Source organism: Mastigoproctus giganteus, chromosome 2 (assembly GCF_048544385.1).
Source record: "Mastigoproctus giganteus isolate SK-2022 chromosome 2, ASM4854438v1, whole genome shotgun sequence".
NCBI lineage: Eukaryota > Metazoa > Arthropoda > Arachnida > Uropygi > Thelyphonidae > Mastigoproctus > Mastigoproctus giganteus.
Window position 1 is genome coordinate 175,241,748 of NC_143576.1, and position 13,222 is coordinate 175,254,969.

The 13,222-nt window shown below is 39.6% G+C and overlaps 1 protein-coding gene across 1 annotated transcript in view; it reads left to right on the top strand.

Annotated features, from left to right (window-relative positions):
- The first annotated feature begins 12,515 nt into the window (after nucleotides 1-12,515).
- LOC150089767 (uncharacterized) overlaps nucleotides 12,516-13,222 on the top strand; it is a 118,031-nt gene continuing 117,324 nt past the window's right edge. The window contains exon 1 of the mRNA XM_090368796.1: nucleotides 12,516-12,696. Within this exon, the coding sequence (XP_090224922.1) occupies nucleotides 12,672-12,696 (25 nt within the window). The 5' untranslated portion in view covers nucleotides 12,516-12,671. The remainder of the gene's footprint in view (nucleotides 12,697-13,222) is intronic.

Below are 13,222 nucleotides of genomic sequence, written 5' to 3' on the forward strand. Positions count from 1 at the left end.
TATATACTTGGATCTTAGAAAGGCTTTTGATACTGTTGCACATGGAAGACTGCTGCACAAATTGGAGCAGTGTGGCATTGGAGGCAAGTTGCTGCTATGGATAAAGGGGTGGTTGAGGGGGAGAAGACAGAGAGTGGTAATCAATGGACACTGCTCATCGTGGACTAATGTTATTAGTGGAGTCCCTCAGGGTTCAGTATTGGGGCCTTTATTGTTTTCTGTATTTATAAATGATATTGATGATGGTATATCAGGCTTAATGTCGAAATTTGCAGACGATACGAAGGTTGGCAGGGTTGTCAAGGACACTACTGACACTATGCTGCTGCAACAGGATTTGGAAAGGTTGAGCAGATGGGCTTCGAGGTGGCAAATGAAGTTTAACATTGACAAATGTAAAGTACTACATATGGGAAACAGCAACCCCAGAGCAACGTATCAACTCTGTGGTACTACACTGACAGTGGCAGAGAATGAAAGGGACCTGGGGGTGGTGGTGCAGGCAGATATGAAGTTCTCTGAGCAGTGCAGACGAGCTGCAAGAGTAGCTCATGGTGTATTGTCAATGATATATAGGAATTTTTCTAGCAGGGATAAGGAGGTGATTATTCCCTTGTATAAGGCAATGGTCAGGCCACACCTAGAGTACTGTATACAGGCCTGGAGGCCTCATTTCAGGAAGGATGTAGAGCTGCTGGAACGAGTACAGAGAAGGGCAACTAGATTGGTGAATGGGACAAAGGGGTTCTCTTACGAAGAAAGGCTTAAGTTTTGCAAATTACAGTGTCTGGAAACTAGGCACCAGCGGGGTGATCTGATAGAGGTGTACAAAGCCTTGAATGGTTTGAGCATGCTCAATGCTGATGGGATTCTTCCTCTAGCTCAGAAAAATCACCTGAGAGGGCATAAATTCAAATTGAGGAAAGACAGATGTAGGATAGATGTGCGGAAATTTGCCTTTAGCCAGCGGGTGGTTGGTGGGTGGAACAGACTTCCATCCCTTGTCGTGGAAGTTGATAGCCTAAATAAGTTTAAGGCTCAGCTGGACAGGTATTTCGAACGAACAGAGGGGTGAAGTGGAAGTGGTTATTTTTATTTATTTATGTTACTTTTTTTTTTTTTTGGCTGATGCTGCATAAGCTTGCTTTCTTGCATCAAATGCCTCTACTAATGCTAATGCTAATGCTAATGCTAAAGGCAAACTTCCGCACATCTATCCTACAACCGTCTTTCCTCAATTTGAATTTATGCCCTCTATGAGATCACCTAGGCACCTGTGCGGTGATCTGATTGAGGTATATAAGGCCTTGAATGGGCTGAGCACGCTGAATTCTGATGGGATCCTTCCACTTGTTCAGATTACGAACCTAAGGGGGCATAAATTCAAATTAAGAAAAGACAGATGTAGAATAGATGTGCGGAAGTTTGCCTTTAGCCAGCAGGTGGTTAATTTCTGGAACAAACTTCCATCTGTCGTTGTGGAAGTTGATAGGTTGAATAAATTTAAGAAGAAACTGGACAGGCATTTGGAGGGAATGGTGTGATTTTTTTTTGGCTGATGCTGCATAAGCTCATACACTTGCTTTCTTGCATCACATGCCACTACTACTACTACTACTACCTAACTGGTGTCTAGTCTCCAGACACTGTAATTTGCAAAAGTTAAGCCTTTCTTCGTAAGTGCAACCCTTTGTTCCATTCACTAATCTTGTTGCCCTTCTCTGTTCTCGTTCCAATAATACTACATCCTTCTTAAAATTAGGCCTCCAGACCTGAATACAGAACTGAAGGTGTGGCCTGATCATTGCCTTATACAAGAGGATAATTAACTCCTTATTCCTGATAGAAAAATTCCTGCATATCATTGACAAGACACAATGAGCTACTCTTGCAGACCCTTCTGCACTGCACAGAATACTTCATATCTGCCTGCACTATTACCCCAGGTTCTTTTCATTTTCTACCACTGTCACTGTGGTACCACAGAGTTGATACGTTACTCTGGGATTGCTGCTTCCCGTAGGTTAAATCTGCTCAATTTTTCTAGATCCTGTTGAAGCCGTGTACTGTAATTAGTGCCATTAACAACTCTGCCAACCATCGTATCGTCTGGAAACTTGGACATTAAGCCTGATACACCATAATCAATATCATTTATAAATGCAGAAAAGAAAAACGGACCCAACACTGAACCCTGAGGGATTCCACTAATAACATTAGTCCACGAAGAGCAGTGTCCATTGATTACCACTCTGCGTCTTCTTGCACTCAACCATCCATTTATCCAAAAGCAGCAATTTGCCTCCAATGCCACACTGCTCCAATTTGTGCAGCAGTCAGTCATATGCAACATTATAATAGGCTTTTCTAAGATTCAAATATATGGTATATGGTATTAAAGTTATTCTTTGCATCCAGTTGCTTTGTGACTACATCATAAAATGCAATCAAATTAGTCAGACAAGACTTCCACAACAAACGCGTGTTCTGTCCGAGCTAGAGCTGAAGTCATGTCTAGATGATCCTGCAATGCTTCTTTAACTAGTACCTCCATTAATTTCCGTGGAAAATAAGTTAAACTAACAGGTCAGTAATTACCTGTGTCTCCCTTTGATCCTCCTTTGTGGATTGGGATAATATTTGAACAACTCCAGTCCATGGGTACCTCCACTGAGTCCAGGGAAGCTCTCATAATTATGGCAAAAGTTTTGATTACTTCCTTTGCCGCCTCCTTTAATATAACTGGATAGATTCCATCCACTCCAGGTGCCTTTCTTATGTTTATATTCAAAAATTTCTCCTCCATTTTACTCTCAGTTAATACAAGATTATCTAGCTTACTGCCAGAGTTGAATACACCTCTGGCATTCCCCTCCCTGAATAACTCCTCCTGTGTGAATGTAGATCCAAAATATTCATTTAGTTTGTTAGCTACCTGAGCAGGATCATCAACAGTGGAACTACCGATATCAATTGGACCAATCTGATTCATCCCTTTCCTTCTAGAGTATAGAGTTTACATAAGTAAAGAACTCTTTGCTGTTTTTCTTTGCATCCTTTGCAAAAGATTTGTCGTACTCTGCCTTCGCCTGTCTAACTATCTTTGTGACTTGGTTACAGACCAGCTTTTATCTCTCATAGGCTTCTGTGTCACCTCTGAATTTATATGTATCCAATGTATTTTTATTGTCTGTCACATGTCTAATTACTTCATCTGACATCCAGTTAGGCCTAAATCTTGAACAATATTTCTTTGTTGGTATGAAAAACCTAGTAGCTTCCAAGATTAACTCTTTGAATGCTTCCCATTTTGAATTTGCTGTTTGTAACATTATCAGTTGGTTCCACCGTATAGAATTTAAATACTGTCTGAGACCACCGTAGTCATCTTTACAAAAGCAAAAACCCTTCCCTTTACCATTGATGGTAGTTTTCTTTTTGAGTAAATCCCATTTCCGCACACTGTGATCGCTGCCAAATAGTGGTTCCTTTATCTGCAGATTCTTGATGCATGAAGAATCATTACTGATAATCAGATCAAGAGTATTTATCCCACTAGTTGCCTCCACAACATACTGCTGTAGAAAATAATCATCCAATGAATCCACAAAAGCCTTGCCAGTGTGTAAGTGACAAAACCACAAATTCCAGTCAATATCCTGGAAATTAAAATCCCCCATTATAAGACACTCTAATTTACTGACCTACTCTATTTCTCTGCACAATTGCTCATTATACCCATCAGATTATTAAGCCTATAACACACACCTACTCTCATTTTTCCTTTCCCAGTGCTTATGTCACACCAAACAGACTCAGCATTGCATTGTCCACCAACATCAATTGGATGCACTTCCTTAGATTTCATGTGTTTCTAAACTAACAGCATAACCCCTCCTTCCTTCCTATCCTGTCTATACTTCCTGTACACATTGTACTCCCCAAAATTTCAGTTCTGAACTGCTTATGTCTGTGTGATACCATTTGTCCGAGATCGCAAAAATATCTTTTTCTTTTTTTTTTTTTTATGTAAACCCCAAACACGAGAGGTATTAGAACCTATAATACTCAGTACCGTGCTTGGGTTGGAAGTTCAGAAGACGAAAAAAAGATATTTGTTCACATTGGACTTGAACTTCTGTAGAATGTAATTTTCAGGAAATACATATGAAGGAAGGTTTCTCCAGGAAATGGCAGTTTAATGAATAAACGAGGAAGATGAAAATTGGTTCTGTGGGTGAATTTGGACAGTAAATGGACATTGGTTGGTGGCTGCACGAGTCCTGACTGTTTTTAAAGACAGAGTGGGAATTATAGAAGCCAATTCAGAAGAACAGTGTCCATGGAAGTATCTGGAGAAGAGGCATGCAGCAGAAACAGTATGTCTATGAGACAGCGAGTGGGGAGAGACTCTGTTAGAGATGAATCATTAATTGACCTAACTGCCCTCTTCTGAATGAAATCAAGAAGCCTGAGTGAGGTTTTGGGGGCACCACCCCAGATGTGGGAACAATATTCCATGGTAGGGTGGGTCGTTGTTGTTATTTGGTTTTTAGGAGCATTAGCAACTAAGGCCATATTGCTCCGGTGCGGTGGTCATTCCCTGACCTTTCCGCATGCTCCGTATTTGGTGGTGACGGGCTCGAACCCCGGTCTAATCAAGAAGCGTGTGCTACCACTGCTGCTCCTTCCCACCTGGCTACGGAGGCGCGGTAGGGTGGGTATGCGATTTATACAGAGTGAGCAGCTGTTTTGAAGAAAAGTAACACCGAGAGCGAAAGTGAAAATCAAGTTTTTTAGATGTGGAGGAAGCAATATTTGTAATGTGCTTGTGCCAAGAGAGATTAGATGTCAGGGTAATCCCCAAAAGAGATATATCATTTTGCTTAGAAATCGAAGTGTCACCAAAGATAAGCATAGGAGCAGAAGAATCCTTTTTGCGATAAATAAGAGAAGACTGAGTTTTAGAAGGATTGAAATCAAATAAGTTGTCTTTGCCCCATTGGAGAATTACCTGAAGAACGGCATTTAAGGAATTGGTAGCAGATTTTCGAGAGGTTAAAAGTGATTGAGCAGGCAAGGTTTCTCAATATGGAAAGTGGAATGCAATGTGTAATCATCTAGAAAACTATGGATAGGATTTCCAATCAATGGAAGAATGTTATTAATACACAAGAGGAAAGGAATGGGGGAAAGAACTGAACCTTGGGGTACACCGGTATTAGTGGCGAAGTTAGAAGACAGAGAGCCATCTACCATCACCCTCAGTGAGCGACCAGAGAGAAAACTGGATAACCAATTACTAAAAACAGTTGGCAAACTATAAGATGGAAGCTTGTTTAGAAGACCGTTATGCCAAACACGATAGAAAGCCTTTGAGATGTCAAGAGCAACAATTGTGTTTCACCGAATCTTTCCATTGAATTAGTCCATAAATACGTAACATAAGCCAGAATATCACCAGTGGATCGTCACTGATTGAATCGATGCTGGCGATCATTGATCAGACGGAAGGTTTCTAGGTAGTTTAAGGGTTCGTGGTTAATTGATTTCTCCATTACTTTAGAAAGAGTAGATGTAATTGCAATGGGACGATAATTGGATGGGAGGGAGTTGCCACCCCTTTTAGGAACTGGCTGGATATGTGCAAATTTCCAAGCAGAAGGAAAAACACCTTTGGAATAGAAAGGGAACAATGACGGCAAAAAATAGGATGAAGTTCAGGAGCACAGATTTTGAGAACAAGTGCAGTAATACCGTCGGGACCTGGAGCTTTCTTAGCATCAAGATTCGTCTAAATCCTTCTGACATCCTTTTGACGGAAGACCACAGGACCCATTAAATGGAGCGTGTTGGGAATTGTGGGAGGTGTTTTACCAAGATCATTAGTACACGAGTAGGAAGAAAAATAGGAAGCTAGCAAGACAGTTTTATCCTTGGCTGAAGTGACAACAGAACCATCTGGTTTGGACAGACGTCGGAGCCGAGATGGGCAAAAGTTGCGGCCAATAGCTTAGGCAAGAGACCAGAATGCTCGGCTACCATTAATGCAAGAAACAAGTTTTCTACTCTTAGGTTGTTCAAACTCTAGTTTACACTGATTAATAACTGCTTTTTCAATTGTTGCGATCTTTGGAGTAGGCAGAAAATGAAACTGAAGAATTAGATACAAACCAATTACGACATGCAACGTTCCTTAGCACATTTATTGGAAAACCGAGGTTTAGAAAAAGGACGATATTTTAAAGTGGAGTGTGGGATAAAGGATTCCATTCCTGCAAGAATAATTTCACTGACATGATCTGAGCAAGTGTTAAAGTCAGAAGTTTTGAAACAGTAATCCGACCGAGGAAAAGAAGAAACGAAATCTCGCATGTCATCCCGTTTTGCATTCTTGTAATGCCAAACAACACCAGGTTGGGAATAGCCAAGAGATAGAGGCTCCATTGGAGAAGAAACAATCACCAATTTGTGATCTGAAGTGCGTAAAGGACCTCTCCCTTCGACCGTGTACTTAGAAGGGTTGTTTGTGAGAAACAGATCAAGCGTGTTGGCTGTATGTTTAGGATTGTCCGGTATTCTTGTTGGTAAATGAAAAATCTGTGCAAGGTCTTTAGTAACTGCAAAAGCTTCAGCATCTCGACCAGCTGGGTAGGTGTGACTAGAAAAGGGAAGTCAGCTGGAATTGTGAACATTAAAATCACCAAGGAAAATTACCTCACTGTTAGAAAAGTTGGACTGGAGAAAGTCCAATTGCAAAGAGAGGAAGTCAAAGAGCTCCAAATAATTGGTGGAGTTGGGAGAACGGTAGAGACAACATGTGAATTTGACACAATGCGGTTGAGAGATTTTAAACCAGAGTAGATCGAAGTGAGGAGATTCCAAATTGCGAAGTCAGGGAATATCAGAACGGACATATGCACAATTAAATGGACATCGTTGAGTTTAGAATTGAGACCACGTATATTTGTGAAATGAATTAGGATGTGTTTGGGAGGTTTAGATCTTTTTGCAGATAAGCTTTCTCTATTAGTTTGACAATTCATGGTGTATTCAATAGTTAGAAAAAGTTGGGGGGAGACATGCTGTATGAAATAATGAAATTTTTGGATATGGCGTACATGTTAAGAATATACCCATATCTGTGACATAAAGTGGCTTCAACAAATGCCCCCCGCATACAACAATGTACTGATTTCCTCACACTCCTTACATCACGCACACACAAAGACATTCCTCTTGGTAATAGAACTCTTGTAATGAGCCAGATGATTTTGTAATAACTGAAAGCAAATGGGAGGAGATATTGTTGAAGATAAAAATAAGAAAATACTTGGGGTGGATGGTATCAATTGAGTTATATTAAACGAGGCAGCAAAGGTAGTAATCAAACCCTTAGCCATAATTATGAGACCTTCCCTAGACTCACAGATTGGAGATGTGCAAATGTGACCAAAATTCACAATGGAAATTCAAATGGTGACACATATAATGACACACCTGTTATTTTTACTTCGGTCTGGGGAAATTAATGGAAACATTGGTTAAAGGAGCATTTCAAGCTCATCTAGAGAAGGCTTCAATTATAGCTCGGATACAGCATGGGTTTGTTAAGGGGAAATCTTGTCTGACCAATTTGACTGGATACTATGATGTGGTCACAAAGCAACTGGATCCAAAGAATAATTTTTTGATATCATATACTCGTTTTCATATCTTAGAAAGGCTTTCGATACTATTGCACATGGAAGACTGCTGCACAAATTGGAGTAGTGGGGCATTTGAAGCAAATTGCCTAAGGATAAACGATGGTTGAGTGTGAGTAGACAGTGCACTTCGTGGAGTAATGTTATTAATGGAGTCCCTAGGGTTCAATGTTTGGTTAATTGTTATTTTCTATATTTATTAATGATATTGATGACTACATATCAGGCTTAATATCCAAGTTTGCAGATGATACGAAGATTGGCAAAGTTGTTAATGACACTAATGATGGCACGCTGCTGCAACAGGATCTAGAAAAGTTGAGCAGTGGGCTGAGAAGTGGCAACTGAAGTTTAACTTTGACAAATGTAAAGTACTGCGTATGGATTAATGTATTAACTGTGTGAGACTATACTGACAATAAAAAAAAAATCTCAAACTATTATATTAGGGCCATCCATTATTTCTAATATTTGCCCCTGTATGTATTTTGTCTGTAAATTGCAGGTGTTCTCTGGTCGATTTGCCTGTTTTGCTGAAAGAAAAAAAATCTTACTATGTATGCCTGAGGCCTACTAACTCAGTCACGGAGTGAAAAACGCCCATTAAAGTTCCTCGCGTCATCGACGGGATTCGAACCCGGACCTTTTTTCCACCTGGTGTGGGGTGGAAAAAAGGAAAAAAGGTGGAAAAAAATTATAAGCCAACAACATTAATAAAACTGTGTATAGATAAAACTTCTTGATCCTATACTGTCTATAGTATGAAAAAACATTTTCATTTTTAGTTTTTTTTTTGCCCTTAAGAGGTATTCAGTACCTCAAGATGCCCTTTACTTTTGCCACAGCCCTATATACTTAAGCGTCACTACGACGGACCTTAAACTTTTACTTTTGTTTTAAATCACCCCAGGGGTGCGGTCGCCGTAATACTACACTACAATGACGTCACCTGTTCTCCTGTGAGCGGACAAGAGCGTCGATCACACAAGGTCCTAAGAACGGAGTAGATTGTTATACGAGTAGAAATTAGCAGGACAAGACACAGCTCATCCTGTGTAACGAGACCTTTATAAACATATTAGCTGTCACTTCGACACTCCGTGCATGGTACAATATCCATTTATTTCCCCCCCCCATATAGTTGACTCGTGAGATCAGAACAATTCTTAGGGAGCTCAGAGAGGGGATGCGGCGTATATATATATATATTGGAGAGGGGAAAGAACGAATAATAAGTTCATGGGTGAGAGCAGTGAGAGTCTTGGCCGATTTTTGTCATTGTGTGAAGAAGAAGTAAAATAATAATTACTAGGAAAAGATGAGAAAAGAACCATATTGACGTCTGATACAAATTCCCCCCCCCCACCGAGGCAGTGCAGAATATTTTACCCAGACAATTGTATCATTTTCTTAGTACTTAGTTTTAATAGATAATGCGACTTGTTAATCTAGTTGTCCAAATACTAATTACACTAGTAAGTTAATATAGTACCCTGTCTAGTATTGGAACAGTTATGTGCATTGACAAACACCAATCATTTTGTACTTGCTAGAGAATTAGTGGAAAAGCCACATGAAGAACATTACATAACTATAATATTGCTAACAGCAAGATAATGCTTGTATTCAGTCAATTTACCTAACAATCACATACCATTTAATTCAAACTATGTACCAGCTCTATTGTGCTCATTTGTATACTTATATGTTTAATAAACCTTGTTTTGTTTGTTACTATTTTGCATCCTGACCATTCCTTCTAGTTACATGCAATTTACTGAACAAACTTGTAGAAGAACCATTAATTGCGGTCACTCCGGAGCCCCCTTATCTAAGAGGTTCTCTGGGTGAAAATTACAGCGCGTCTAGATGTTGAAATTTGCTCTTTACTTCTGAGAGTAAATTTAGAACACTAGATTTTTGTCCTAATTTAACTGATAGAAGATCATTTGAAACCCAGGGTTTTCTGGATTCACATGGTAAAGTGCGGTCTTGCTGGAAGCCGAGTGATTCACGTGTACGTTGATAGGCAAGCGCATAATACGACGGAAAGCGCTGTGGAACAATAGGATCAAGAGGTTATTGTTGATATATAAGGTTTTTACAAGGGCTATTGTGACCATATTGTGCCTTTCAAGTTATTAATATAAAAGTTTTTAAGATTTCGATGAATAGAGATGTGAGATATTCCATATCTTCATTAGAATTCATCTTGGTTTAATTAATTCCCAAGTTATGCTTCATCGTTATAGGTTTTTCTAAACTTCAAAGAGATAAGAATATTCTAACAACAACTTCTTTACTTCTCATTAACAAGGACAGCTTATTGAAATATCATTTACTGGAAGAACAGCATGGCAGTTAGTATATCGTGAAAAGACTTAATTTTTGAAAGTTAAGATGAGTTACATGAGTGTAACCGATGCATGATATTAGCATTAGTAGAGGCATAGGACGCAACAAGGTAAGTTTATACAGCATGTAAAAAGAACTGCTTCTTTTCATACTTACTCGGTGATGGAAGTCCTTAAGGACGTTTGAGTCTTAATTTCCATAAGTTTGTTATTGTTATATTATTCCCATTTATTTGCCACTGAGAGCAGGCTTTTCGTACAATAGTGTTATGATTCTTCACCATTGATCTTCATATATATAACTTTTAATGGCTCGTGCAGCATAAGCTTCTGGCTTCCTTGCACCATATAGCTAACAATAATAATAATAATAATAATAATCACCCAGACTGAGTACACTCATAGACACGACCAGCTAGCCAGGATAATACATCAAAAGCCAGCAAGGAGATACCAATTGATCGAAGAAAGTGTACCGTACTACAAGTACGAACCCCAGGCAGTACTAGAGACCCCAACCCACAAGCTGTACTGGGACCACGTCATAATAACGGATAGGGCTATCCCCCACAACAGACCGGACATAACCCATGTGGACAAGATGGAAAAGGCTACCTACCTGATTGACATAGCGGTGCCAACACTAGCAATGTCCAGCATGAGGAAAAATTAGTAAGTACACGAATATGAGGACATGAGTTCAAGGAGATGTGGCATATGCAAGAAGTATCGACCATCCCGATCATCGTGTCAACGACCGGTATGGTACCAAAGACTCTACATAGAAGCCTAGCAGCAATAGGTCTCCCAGAACACCTACAAGGAACTCCAGAAAGTGGTAATCCTGAACACCTGCAGGATAGTCACAGATTTCCTCGACCAACAGTAACACCAGACATTACAACCACCCTGTGTACTTGGTAGCTGTACCCATCACGGAGTTGAACCCCCAATCAGGGAGAAATAATATAAGAGCAACAACAATAATAATAATAAATGCAAAATTCAAGGATAATGATGACGAAGAGCCGCCAACACCACCCGAAGTCAGTAGTGGAGAGACTAACAATAGCTCGGAAAGAGGGCGGAAGAGGCCTGATAGAGCAACAGAAAACAGCGGTAGTCAACCTGAAGGATTACTTCGAGAACAACACAGCACCAATTCACCAGGCCATAAGGAAGATAGATAAGTGGTATACCCCCTTCAACCTGAGCGAAGGCCCCCTCCTGCCCAGACGGTACAAGAAACGAAGTTAGAAAGATGGGAAAGAAGACACTACAATGACCTCCATCAAGATCATATCGATAACATTGCTTCCAATGCATGGCTCACAAGCGGGACATTGTTCCTCGAGACTGAAGGATTCATGCTGGCCATCCCAGATCATGTAATCAATACCAGAAACTGTAGAAAGCACATCGCAAAGGAGCTTGGAATGTCAGATGTCCCATGTCGACGATGCCACCTGGCCTCAGAAAGGATCCAGCACATCACCGCGGGGTGCAAGGTGATCACCTAGACTGAGTACTTTCATAGACACGACCAGGTAGCCAGAATAATACATCAGAAGCTAGCTAGGAATTACCAGTTGACCAAAGAAATTGTACCATACTACAAGTACGAACCGCAGGCAGTACTAGAGACCCGAACCCACAAGCTGCACTGGGACCTCGCCATAAATACGGATAGGACCATCCCGCACAACAGACCGGACATAACCGTTGTGGACAAGATGGAAAAGGCTACCTACCTGATTGACATAGTGGTGCCCAACACTAGCAATGTCCAGAAAACCCATGAGGAAAAAATCAGGAAGTACAAGAACCTGAGACATGAGGTCAAGGAGATGTGGCATATGCAAGAAGTATCGACCATCCCCATCATTGTATCAACCACCGGTATGGTACCAAAGACTCTATATAGCAGCCTAGCAGCAATAGGTCTCCCAGAGAACACCTACAAGGAACTCCAGAAAGTCGCAATCCTTAACACCTATACGATAGTCAGAGATTTCCTTGACCAATAGTAACACCAGACATTACAAACACCCTGTGTACTTGGTAGCAGTACCCGTCACAGAGTGGAATTCCCCAATCAGGGAGAAATAATATAAGAGCAACAATAATAATAATAATAACAACATTTGAAATTATTTGTTGTTTTGTTACCCGATCTGCGTTTTCATTTCCCAGATTGAGTTTGGATCCAGTAGAAAACCACAGTATGGTGTTTGTCTTTGTAGTGCACCAATTTCGATCTGACAGCATTTACTGCTTTGTTTGATTTCGAGCCAGCGTAAGACAGAAAAAAAAATAATAATAAATAATAAATAAATAAAATTAATATTCATCTTGTACAAACAGTGCGCATGCTCAGCTGTTATCACTTTAGTTTCGTTTTCTTCCGCTGTTTTTTACTTTAGCGTTTGCGTCTGTATTGCGTAGCTTAACGAACTGTGGTATTTTAGTATTATTATGTATAGCACTGTTTATGATTATTTGTAGAACAAAAATTTGTTACGTATTACAAATAATGTCCGTATACTTTCGTGTAGTTTATTGTAGTGCCGTATTATTTAATTAAAGTAATCGCGAACAACGTTTTCTTGACATGAACGTTTCAAAGTTAGTTGCCGGTAAGCAATTCACTGGTGTGTTGATAATGAGAATCAATACGTTACTTCAGAAGTAATGTTAAAAAAAAATAATAATAAATAAATTAGCCATTACTGGTACAAATTAAGCAAAATAGTGGCAGGTTGGAATTTTATAACAATATCTAATTGCTCGTCACCAGTTTCCTATTTATGCATTAATATCACTTCGTCAAAGCATGTATAGGAAACTGGTGATGAAGCACAGAAGCTTGTTATTAGCAGTCCACAGAAATTAGTTACACAAAACGGGTTATGAAACACTAATATAGTGAAATAGACCTCTGGAACAAGTTACCCAACAAATTGAAATTGACAAAATCATAAGCACAATCAAATTATGGATTTCCATCCTTAATGAAATAAACCATTACACGAGTTGAAAATTTTCTGTGTACAGAAATTGTCTTCTTTTAAAATAACACTGAGGAGAAGGGGTAAAAAATGTATTACAGAACTGAAATAACTCAAAATCAGTACTTTTATATATATATATATATATATATAT